This window comes from Pezoporus wallicus, unplaced genomic scaffold, assembly GCF_028554395.1.
Source record: "Pezoporus wallicus isolate ANWC-B61680 ecotype Strahan unplaced genomic scaffold, APGP_CSIRO_Pwel_v1 contig_9584, whole genome shotgun sequence".
NCBI lineage: Eukaryota > Metazoa > Chordata > Aves > Psittaciformes > Psittacidae > Pezoporus > Pezoporus wallicus.
Window position 1 is genome coordinate 181,086 of NW_026640928.1, and position 11,582 is coordinate 192,667.

At 46.8% G+C, this 11,582-nt stretch overlaps 2 protein-coding genes across 3 annotated transcripts; both read right to left on the bottom strand.

Moving 5' to 3' along the window:
- Window positions 1–3,421: 3,421 nt before the first annotated feature.
- DIABLO (diablo IAP-binding mitochondrial protein) lies at window positions 3,422–7,520 on the bottom strand. 2 transcript variants are annotated; one of them, XM_057421282.1, is made up of 6 exons: window positions 7,439–7,520; window positions 6,560–6,680; window positions 6,097–6,225; window positions 5,270–5,380; window positions 5,025–5,121; window positions 3,422–4,075 (listed from the first exon to the last, which is right to left on the bottom strand). In XM_057421282.1, the coding sequence occupies exons 1-6, from the start codon at window positions 7,483–7,485 to the stop codon at window positions 3,861–3,863; spliced, it is 720 nt and encodes a 239-aa protein (XP_057277265.1). In that variant the 5' UTR covers window positions 7,486–7,520; the 3' UTR covers window positions 3,422–3,860. The 2 variants fall into 2 exon arrangements, with proteins under 2 accessions (XP_057277265.1, XP_057277264.1); XM_057421281.1 differs by having other exon boundaries at window positions 6,097–6,228.
- Window positions 7,521–8,567: 1,047 nt separating this feature from the next.
- Window positions 8,568–10,413, bottom strand: LOC130605635 (uncharacterized). The gene is made up of 2 exons (XM_057421277.1): window positions 10,124–10,413; window positions 8,568–8,938 (listed from the first exon to the last, which is right to left on the bottom strand). The coding sequence occupies exon 2, from the start codon at window positions 8,871–8,873 to the stop codon at window positions 8,739–8,741; it is 135 nt and encodes a 44-aa protein (XP_057277260.1). The 5' UTR covers window positions 8,874–8,938; window positions 10,124–10,413; the 3' UTR covers window positions 8,568–8,738.
- Between the last annotated feature and the right edge of the window lie 1,169 nt (window positions 10,414–11,582).

The following is an 11,582-nucleotide window of genomic DNA, read 5'->3' on the forward strand; positions in this document are numbered from 1 at the left end:
GCAGGATTGTGACTGGTGACAGATAACAGGGTACTTAAACTAAAAATCAGGTTGTGGTAGAGACGTGTCCTTGACTAACAGACTGTACTTGAGCCATGGGGTTTGTCTGCAGGAAGTCTTCTGTCGGTGGCTTACAGGAGCAGTTGAATTGTCACATGGTGGGGATGGGGCTGGTAGCTTGCTGGGACATGGAGCAGGGGCTCAGCTTGGTTTCTCCCAGCCAGACTGGAGCTGGGGAAAGTCACAACTGCCACAGGGATGTGAGTGAGTGGCCACCTGCTATGGAGGCTCCCCAATACCTGTGGCTGGCCACCGATCAGCTTCCTGTCGGGAAGTTCGTGGTGACTAATGAGTGACACAGCACTTGAAATGACTTGAAGGAGTGGAGGAAAGGTCAGTGTGTGCTGCTAGGTCTGCTGCTGTCCCAGGCCAGCAATCCCAAAGGTCCTATGGGACAGAAGGAGGGAGTGGAGTGAGGAAGAAAACGCATTAAGGATGGATTCCACAGCAGGGTGATCCAAGGCATTGACTGGGCTCCCACTCAAGCCCTTTGGATTTTACAGAAGTTAATTTTTCCTTGCACTGGAAGCTTTTGCACAAACACTTTCTGATTGGGTTTGAGAGGAGTAGTATGTCTTGAATAATCACAGTGGTAGGTAGAGTGGCTGTAGCTTTCCATGTGGTGTGGGAGGTGTATTTTGTTGTTGTAATGTTGGGTATAAATAAAAGACAGCTTTGAAAAGTGTTTTCATAGGAGTATTCTTGGGTCTCCTGAAAGCAAGGAGCACCAAAAGCCAGAGAGGGCTGAGATCCTGTGCTGGGTGTTTGCATTAAAGAATCATTGCTACTAAAGAGGATGAGGTTCTGTGGAAATGGATACTTGCTGCTTCCTTTCCTGTGCGCAGCTGCCCTGTCCAGATTAAGATGCATTGTCACAGAAGTGATTGATCTGTGTGTTGGGGTCACTGATTTGAGGAAACATCAAGTATTAAACTCAGATTTGGTGAAACTTCTATGAAGTTTATTGGCTTCAGGGTGTGTAGCTGCTGGATCTGAAGCTGCTGTGCATGGCAGGAAGCAGCCTGGACTTTGAGCAACCTGGTTGCATGGAAGGTGGCTGTGGCAGGGACTGGATGACCTTTGAGGTCCCTTCCAGCCCAAACCAGCATGTGATTCTGTGATAAAGGCAGCAGGTAGAGAGGAAGTGTGTGATTACCCAAATCAAAGCAATTTGTGTTTGCTATTGTCACTACCATCTCTGGTGCCAGCTGCCCTGTGCTCACTGCCCACCAGATGTGAGCTGGCGCTTTCGGAGGTGCCTGGGAAGTGCTTCCAGGTCCTTGCTTGTGAGAGACCAAGGGTATCTGGAGAGCAGAGATGTGATGTGCTCTCAGGGCAGGCTGCCTGTGCTGCTTTCCAGCAGGGCCTTGTGTGTGACCTTGGGATGAGGGACTCCTGGCACTTCTTGCTGCCTTGGCTTTCTGAAGCATGGGGTGTAGCTCTGGCTCAGCCCTATGGTATGACCCAGCCTCCCATGGCAGGAGTTGCCACTCTCACACAAGCTGTTTCTGTGCCAGGTGTGAGGGTTTGCCTGAAAATGCTCTTCCAAGGGGTGAGCCTGTGTGTGGCCATCGTCCGTGTGGTCTCCTACAAGCTGCTGCTGTATCTTTTCACTGCAGCCCTAAGAGGGATTAATAGCTGTATGAGCTGTACCTGAGAAATTGGCTACATGTAGTTTCAGATGACCTTGGCTTTGTAAACAAGGCTGAGTATCAGCAGCAAACCCAAGTTTCTGGGCACTGCTGCTTGTTCCAGAGAAAAGGCTGGGGAGAATGGGTACCATGGTACCCTCCAAACTGCTGCAGCAGCATCTTTCTGATCCCCTCACTGATTCCAAATGCAAACTCAGTAACATAACGTAGAGCATGATGTCATGTCTGTTGTGGGCTTAGCTGTATGGGTAACCCCCAGCAGGCAACTTTCACTTCCTAATAAAGTGTGGGACTCTTTCCACCTTGGTTTGGAGGCAATATGAAGCCACCTGTGCTCCTCATGCCCATTTTGGCTTGACTGAACTGATTCCTGTCACATCTGAAGGTTTGATGTGTGTGGGACATCTTACTTCCCAGCCTGTGTCTTGGAAAGTAAGAGTGAGGAGTACAGTCAAACAACTGGGGCAACAGGGACCTGGGAGCATGCCCTGAAAGGGAGAGAGTTGCTCTGCAGACTCCTGTAGCAGTGCTCATCTGTACTAAACCGTATCTATGCCATGCAAGCATCTGTGCAGTTACTGTGGCATCCTGAAAGGAACACAACTTGTACGTGCTTTTGGGTCAGTGGCTTGGTAGCCATTCTTCAACTGCAGCATGTCACAAATTGAACAGCTGTGGTTAGAGGCTGACCTCGAGTTGCCTTTGGCTCTTGAGGCTGTGGTTGTGCCCCTGCTCCAAAGAATCCTCTCCTGCTAGTGGGGTTTTATCTAATGCTTTGGCCCAAAGCTGTGTTTAGGACCTCCTGACTACCAACACAGCGGACACTGGTGTCTTCCTGTGAGCTTGGATTCTGGACTGTGCCATCCTCCTTGGACACAGCAGCATCCAGCGAGGAGCAGGAACAAGGAAAGGTAGTTTAATTCCTTTACTACTTCATCTGTAAATGTACAGCATTGTGCAACTAAGATTGCATTTGTTCAAGGGTCAGGCAAAATGAGACACGTATAAAAAGCTTATGCTACACCTGCACCCAGCACAACTCAGTTTAGTAACAGCAACCTTGACACAGGTGTAGTGCATGAGATGGTAATTCCTGGTGAAAAACCTGATTAATGTGTTTTCTTACAAAGCCTGGTGAGTGGGGATTAACTGACTCAAATCAGCAGTGAGAAAGTCCTAGTGGATGCTGTTCCACAAATCCATCTCAGCTCTAAGTTTCTATTGTCTATACAGTTAATATTGCAAATTTCACATTCAGCTGTCAGGTTAGAAAATGAGCACAGTGAAAGGCACCTGTGGTTTTGAAGCCTGCACTGAAACATCAGGCTTGCAAAAGGAAAGAATTATTTTCCTGAGACTTGTGCTGGAAAGCATTCAACCATGCAAAACTGGCTTTTGCTCACTGCTCTGTAAAGAAGTACACAGCAGTTGCCACGACAACTTTGTTTAATAACCACAGGGTCTTGAAAGTCAACTCTCCCTTTGCTTCCTGGGGGAGGCAGCTGTGTTCCAAGCAGTGACTTCTGGGTGGAAGCAGTTGCTGCACTGAGCTGCAGAACTAAGAGCAACCTGGGGAACTCCACAGGGCTGCAGCAAATGTTTCCCCTGATTGCAATTAGTGTAATTTAGTGCAGCTGTCACTCAGCTCTGTTACAGTTCCAATAGAAAATAGTGCTTAATCTCTTCTCCAAACAAGCACACTCACAAGATGCTTTTGCACAGTTTAATAAAGGTGCCTCCTAAGGGACATCATTCACAAGTTAAAAATAGTGACTTTTAAATACATCTTTGGCTGATACCCAGTTAGCCTCTAAGTTAAGAGAGCTGTCACAAACATATCACATGAGTGGTAGGACCCTCCCAGCAGAGAGACTATTAACAACCAGCTATCCTTGATAGCAATCTTCACATTTGCATAGTTAAACATTTAAATAACTGAATCCATGAGTATTACAAACACAGTAAGCTACAAACAAGATCGAGGCCTTTCAGATACTTGGAACTGACCTGATCTGTAAAGCAGTCCTGTCTGAAAAATGGAATCGCAGGCTTATTTCAGCAGTTTCCCACTATCCCACACTGAAAAGTTTGGGACCCTTCAATCTGTGATTGACTCTCACATGTTCCAAGGTGACATCTGAATTCTTTTCAGTCCTCCCGCAGGTAAGGGTCCTCACCTGCCTCTGAGCTTCCTAAAATACCCTCTGGGAATGAAGAATCCTCTCCTTGAGCTTTGATGAGCTCTTCTGTTTGAGCTTCAGCTAATTTGGTCTCTGCTTTCTGGGACAGCAGTCGCACTTCTTGTACCTGTGATTTCACCAGCTGAATGTGGCTGCGGGCTGACACTGAGGCTTGGTCTGCACCTGAGGTAATGATTTAAATACAGAGGGCTAGAGGAACACTCAGCACACCCTCAATTAAGATACCTCCTGTCTATAATTATAACCTGCTTTGCTACGTGTTTTGATGGCTCTTGGGCTCCATTAATGCTAAATGCATTTGCTGTTCATTTACCTTCAACAGTAATTTGCCTGCTTTGAGGTTATTTTTTGCCCCCTTGAACTCTTCCCACCCAAGTGGATTACAGCCAGTGTCTGATCAGAGCAATCAGCTTGCGGTAGTGGATTGCAGAACTAAGCCCAGCCATTGTGTGCCAGGAACCTGCAGTCCTTGTCCAAGCACCTCCCAGCAGTGAGAATATTTGTGTCACTGCTGAACTCAGAATGCCTTCTCCTCCTGACAGACCCTGGGTGTTTTCCAGGCCCTGACAGAGTCAGGGTGTCCCTGTATGTTCATCACTTTTCTCCCCTTCTCCACTCCAGTAACTTTGCTGACTTACCATAAGCCAACCCATAACTCAATTTTCGAGCTATCACGTCCTAAACTTTTTGTGAAAGGGTGTATCCAGGGAGAAAAGACCAAAATGCATCTCTTTCCTGAGTGAGAGGCAAATATTCCCACTCTTTAATAGGAGTCCATCTGGAAAGATGTGCTGGACCCTCCTAGGTAGCTTTATTTCTGTGGCTATATTGGAACCACTGCATTTAGAAATGACTAAATGGTTCCCTGAAACATTTTTCTGGCATGGTTGGTCTTAATCTAAACCATGTGTGAAGTTTCCAGGCCTAGTTCTCAAAACTCATCTACTAGATCTGTAGCCAATGAAATAAAAGAAGTTCTCAGCATCTCTAAAAACCAGGCATTAGGTGTAAATTGCTTTGTGAACTGAACAGATATTCTGGGTCTCTTCAACTCCATTCTCCTGCAAGAAATGCTGCCTAAATGTGAGGGGAAAGACATCCTCAGTGTTACCTGACTGATATGCAGCTTCTGCTGCCATCTCTGAAAGACGTAACGCTGTCATCCAGCTGGATTCCAGCCTTAGGTATTCCTCCTGCTTTGTTCTCACCTAGGAGTAAAACAAAGCGTTACTTAACCAGATGTAACAGTATCTGAACACTCTTCCAAGTAGCACCTTCCTGAAAAGGTGAGCAAGAGAGAGGAGTTTCTGAGCAGAGTTTTAAGAGGCAGATTAGTGCCTGAAAGGAGACGCTTACATCAACTCTGGCTCCTATCACCACCTGCCAAACTGCATCCACCTCTTCTGAATCCATCTTCCCAAGAAGGTTTGCATATTGCTTGTAGAGAGACACCAGTGTATAAACTGCCTGCAAAGGAATCATTTCAGTTACATGATGATCTGTACATCTCTGATGTTGTCTCTGTGTTAACTCGTATTAGTACAATTGCTGAATGCTTCTAAAAGTGCTTTGTTCTGAATTCACTGCAGTTTTGGAGGCACTGACAGTATTTGCTGTCTGCCCACAGCACTGCTGTGCTCAACATCTCTTTATATGCTTGCCATACTAATAAGGAGGTAAACTGGAATGCAAATACTTTACTAAATTGGCACTTATTTGTAAAATGAAAACTCTACCTTCTTATTTCAGACTTAAATATGGCTCACTCCATTCTTCTGATGAAACTCAAGTTCATAGTCTTAGAAATGGAAACAGAAGGTAAATAAAATACCTAAGAATACAGGGTGGTGCATCCTACTTACTCAGTATGCAGGTATCCAGTACCTGTTATGAGTTTCTTTAACCCCAGTTCTGAGACATGGGGCATTCTGGCTTAAGTTCAAGCTCAAAGCAGCAGTCTAACAAAGCTAAAGGTAACTTCTCTGTTTGGTGTAGCAGCACAGGGAGCCCTACCCCACTGTTTCCCAGAGACCTGACCTCTTCAAACCCCACGCCTCTGTTATTAAAAATAATAAAACAGCCAAAGTCCATTCCAAGTATGGTTTAATGGGTGTAGTCTGTGTCAAATAATTTACTATTTCCAGTGCTGACTTGCTAGCACAGCACGCACTCTCTCAGCTTACCTTTGTGTACTCTGTCAATGCTTCAATCAGCGCGTATGTTGTTTGGGAGAGGAGTGTAGAAGTGCTGTCTGTGACCAAGGAAACTGCTCTTTTAATCAAGGCATCGTTGCTGAGAGAAACCACATTCTGCTGCTGAAAGACAAAGATATCTGTGTTATCTTTTACCCTGACTTTCATACGGATGCAATAAATAGCGATAAGGAAAAGCACCACTGTTAGTTACAAGGCTGGACAGCCCAATTCTTGCTGCTGTTTTTCCACTGTAAACCAAGACAACTGTTTTTACAAGGTGTTACTTCCTCATTTCTTCTCCTTAACAACCACATCTTAAACACCTGTGATCCCCAAGCAGGAACACAATTCCAAGGACAAGTAAAATGCACTTTGTAAAATGCCAAGTGTTTTTGAGTGTTAAACTGTTTGTAATGAGCAGGTTCTGCACGCACCACTGCTGGTACCTTACCTCCACAATGGGGACAGCGCACAAGGACACTCCCAGCCCCACTCCCACCACTTGGTGCCATCGGCCGCTCACGCCCGAGAGGCAGCGCCTCCTGACACTGGCCACAGCAGGGAAGCTTCGCCTGGAAATGCAAGAAACAAAGGTAAGCACAAGAAGTAACCAGCGTGCAGTGGGCAATAGGTACTGGAGAGGAAGGGAACACCTAGAAGCTGTCCTGGGTGTCCCACTCTCTCCTGAGCTTCTGTAATGCAGCTATGTAATAGTGAATGGGTAAGTTTGGTTTCAATTCTGTTACATTACTTAGTTATAAGTGCAAGAAAAGAGATTAGCACAGTAACTAGCACGTTATTAATCCTTTGAGAGGTGCAGATGTATCTTATCTGGTACCAACACACTGCTAATACTACGTAACATTGAAAAGCAAGTTAAAAAGCATGCTTAAAAGTGGTACAAGGTACACGCAGGTGAGGAGTATGGCTGGTAATAGTTTGCTGCAGCCCAGTGCACTCAGGGCCTCCTGTGGTCAGTTTCACTGACATCCAAGGGGTCAGGGCCTATCTCTGAAATACTTGAGCAGAGGAGCACCCTCAGCCGTGAGGCTTCTGCTGTTGTTCTGGTGTCCTCTTTTACGCTGCGGGCTCTTAACCTACATTCCCTCAGCGGCAAGCGCCGTGTGGGTACCACAGCCTGTGCTCCTCCGGCCGCGCTGTGGCAGCTGGACGCGGATGAGGCGAGTCTCTGTGGCTCAGGCCGCCGCTCCAGCCTGCCTTGGAGCGAGTCACAACGGGCGCTCAGCGGCAGGGACGGAGCCGGGCGGCGGAGCCCATTGAACACCCGCCTGGGCCCCACCGAAGCACCCTCGCCGCGCAGAGCCGGTACCTGAGCAGTGAGCAGCAGCTCCGGAGCCACCGACTGCCCGCCGCCATCTTGGAACTGGGCGGTGCGTAGGAAGTGACGTCAGCGCGCAGCGGAGGGGCGGGGGTGGTTTTCCACGGCGTGGCGCATGCGCGCAGTGAGAGCGCGTGGGGCTGTGAGGGCCGTTGGAGCCGTGAGGGCTGCCGGGGGGAGCGGCGGCCGCGGCGGGACCGAGCGATCGAGGCTCCGGTCTCTGGGCCCCGCAGGGAGCGGTACCTGCCCGGGGGCAGGCCCTGGGGGGCACAAATGGTGCTGGGGGCTCAGCGCCGGTCGCGCTGGGCAGCTCCTGAGTGTTCCCGTGCTGAGGGACACCTGAGGGCCCGCAGCTGTGTCAGGTCATCAGTGAGGGCCGCGATCGCACGGACCGGCTTACACAGGTTCTGCTCCGCACCCCTTCCTTCAGTTTGTCTTTGTTTTACAAGTGTATGTAACGGCGCTTTGCTTTCGGCTCGTTCCACACCAGTGATAATCCGCAGCTTCTTGGTGATAATCCCCAGCTCCTCCACCAAAGGTTTCCTGTATAGTTCCACATGAAAGCCTTGGTCAATTGAACCTACTCTATTTATAGCAGAGAGTTTGTTCTCTGTTACAGTGCATTCAGTGCAGTTTACTTTCAAGCAGTGCTGCATCACAAGCACATCTCAGCTAATTCTGTGTTTTAAGCATTTGCTGAAAAGCATAGCACACTTGAGAGCACCAAATAATAAGCTTGTGGATAGCGTGGTGTTGGTGCCCCCCATGAAATATCCTCCTAAAACTGCAGGAAGAGGGAAACCTTGTGCTGGCTGATTTGAGATGTCTTTTTCCAGAACATCTAAAAATAATTACAAGTAATTTCTGCATCTCAGCCTTCACACCCTTAATGAGACAGAGTCGGACAAGGCAGGACTTGTTCCTATGAGATACTGGTCATGTTTGAATTGTGTTGCATCCCTCCTGTCCATCCGCTGTGCTTGGCAGGCTGCTGTGCTCTTGAGGCAGATCATGGGCTGGGAATCTCAGGATAAAACTGCTGGGAGGCTTTTAAACATTTTGAGGAACAGGGGCAAATGTGTAGGAGCCACAAAGAAGCTGCAAGAGCCACACAGATCAGTAAAATGCATGCATGTAGATGCTTTGGGAACCTTTATTGTTTTTACATAAGAAAATAAGACTGTGATTAGGCAGTAATGAAACAAAACACTTGCAGGAGGAAGGGACCTCATGTGATGAGCAGATGCGCAGGATGAGCTGCACGATGGAGCCTGTTCCCTTTGGAGAGGGCTCATTTAAGCACCAAGAAGTACGTTGTCCATCCAGCGAGCAGCAGCGCCCCGACCAACACGGTGTAACTGAAGAGCACGAAGGCCAGCAGCTCCCTCAGCACCTTCAGGAAGTGGATGGTGAAGGAGTCCGGCATGGTTCTCCCTGGCACTGTGCAGGTAGGGTCTCTGGGGCTGGCTGCCTCTGTGCTCCTCCTGCTCTCTGAGAAAAGGGACAGGATGAATGTTTCTGAGCAAGGAGACTGCAGAGCGGATGGGGTGGCTTTAATGTGGGGAGAAATGGCTGTGTTCAGGAGGGGTAATGTCCACCCATCCTTCTTAAGAGGTTGTCACTGTCAGGTTGTACTTGTGAGTGCTTTATCAGAGCCCTGTACAGGGGCTGCTGAGCTGCAGTGTTGCAAAAGAGTTTGGGATCTGATCAGTGTCTCCATATCAGGACTGGTAATGAAGCAAATTAAAGCACAGCCACACACAGGCAGTGTTGGTACGGGGAGAGGCCCCTACAGAGTCCAGCTGGCTCCTGGGTTCTTCCCCTCTGTGTCAGTGGCAGTGCATCTGGGAAGCTTCATGTTCAGAATGGTTGCTGATGGTGCATTACCAGCAATGTGTTCTGATCAAAGTGGTCAATTCCTCCAAGGAAGCCACCATTAATATTTAATGATATAATTGCATCTAATGGAGATACTGGCACAAACTGAGCCTTTTGTTTAAGAAGGATGAAAACTGGGGCTTAAATACAAGTTTGCACAGGCAAATATTTATATCTCACGTTAAAAATAACCCTTAAATGGAAGACATGGGATAAGATGCTTTAGAAGTCGTCTTCTAGCTGTATCTTAAAGTCATCCTTGCACATCGTTTTAGAAGTGAGTGTTCATTTGTTAGTTTCATGCAAAATCTGAACTCCTTCACAAAAGTTCTTGGTTCCTCAAGACTTAAAGCTGTGAAGACCCACGTAAAAAATTCTACCATCTCTCCAATTTACATATTATTTTCAATTTTGATCATAACTGTGGCTGGTCAAATATAGCCACGCTCTTGGTCAAACACATAAAAGGGGATTTAAAACCAGACTTAAGATAAAGCTAACCTGAAAGGATTATTTCTCTTCTAAACAGTGTAAAACCAGCAAAATAAACCGAATTCCCACTCTGATACTTAGAATATTTTTGAAGAGCTTTTGTGATAAAGAGTTCACTTTTTGGTCTTACTAAAGAGTTCAGTCATTTCAGTCTAAGCTCAAGTACTCATATACATCAAAGGAGCTATTGCAATTTAAAACCAGGCATGGTTTCCTGTTGTTCAGAGCATTCAGGTTTTCTATTTATAGACTTTACATGGTTTCTGCTTGTCCAGAAAGAAGTGGATAAAGAAATAAGCTGCTTACCCTGGTAGATGATGGGCTCTACTTTGTAAAGTTCCTGTTTCTCTCTAGTTCTTCTGCAGCTGCCCCTTGAATTTCTGCCTTCTAACGGGTTTCTGCTGTAGTTTGATCCCTTTCTGCTCTGCTCATCCGGGAGCCAGAAGTAATGAGGTGGTGTTTGCAGCCCGCACGAGGACTAATGCACTAGGTGTGGCCAGGACCAGTTATGATATGACATAGCACAGCAAAACAGAGCATGCCAAATAGCTCCCCTTCCCCAGAGTGCTTTTGTGAACAGTATTTGGTGAGGTTAAGCACCACGGCTTAATGTTACCAGGTCAAAACTGCATTTGCTTAAATGTATGCTTTGTTTTCCTCTAGCAAAGTGTTGTGTCACTTTATACTTTGTCCTGCAGTTACACATCATTCTGTAGTTATGTGGAATGCTGTTGTGCCTCTTGCTCCATTCTCTGAGAGCCCAGTGCTCCTGTAGGTCGCTCAGGGAGAAGGATGCTCACATGGGGATCATCTCAGGTCAGCAGCGCTTTACTTGCTGTACCTTTATGAACTGAGTCAGCCTCTTATCAAACAAGAGCGAGTGCTGAAGCCTCACTGCTCACTGTATTGTCACTAGTTCACTGATCTACCTTAACCCCGCACACCCAGTCACCTCTACCTTTTAGAGAGTGAGCACTCTTGCAGCAGGGGGGAGGAGGGAGATAAGCTATGTATTTATTTTTAACAAAACTGTTTTCTGATAATATTCTATGAGAAGAGAACTTCTTCCAGGGTGGAGGTTGGGTAATGGTTTCTTTATGGTTTTTGCTTGTAAACCAGACAAATGCATACAGCAGAGAGAGGGAAGAGTATGTACTGCAAATCAAATCTCTTATTCACAAAGATATTATGATGTAGAAAATGGCCCCATAATTTAATTAGGCTCTCTTGTTATCAAATTATTACCCGCGTGGTCAGCAAGGCCTTAGCCAGAAGCAGAACATAATCAAGATGCTCAGGAAGCCTGTTAAGAAGTAATTGCTCCTCCAGAGAATTGATCAACGTCAGGATTGCTTTTAGTTTGTGTTGTTGTTGTTGAAGAGTTCCAGGAAGAGACTTTGTTCAGGGTGAGTGTCCGCATGGCTCCAGCTCAGTGGTGGTGCAGGGCTACACTGCAGAACATCTGCAGCAGTGGTATTGATAAATTAGAGTTTACCAAGTGTTGGGTGTGAGTTAGCTTCAAAGTAGGTTTTACATTTAGTATCAGTGACAAATAACCACGTTTGCTGGGCCAAGTGAAAAGGTAAGCAAGCTCTTGAATGGGTTCCTTTATTTGCTTGTGGTGTAGCTTTTATGCGTTATGGCCTCAGTTCACAAAACAGCCTGAGCAGTGCTGTAATTTCCTTGGGATTAGTTCAGTTTTTAAGATTAAAGAAAAAAGAATAAAATCTGGAAATGGTGGTAGTACAGCAGACACTCAGGGCTC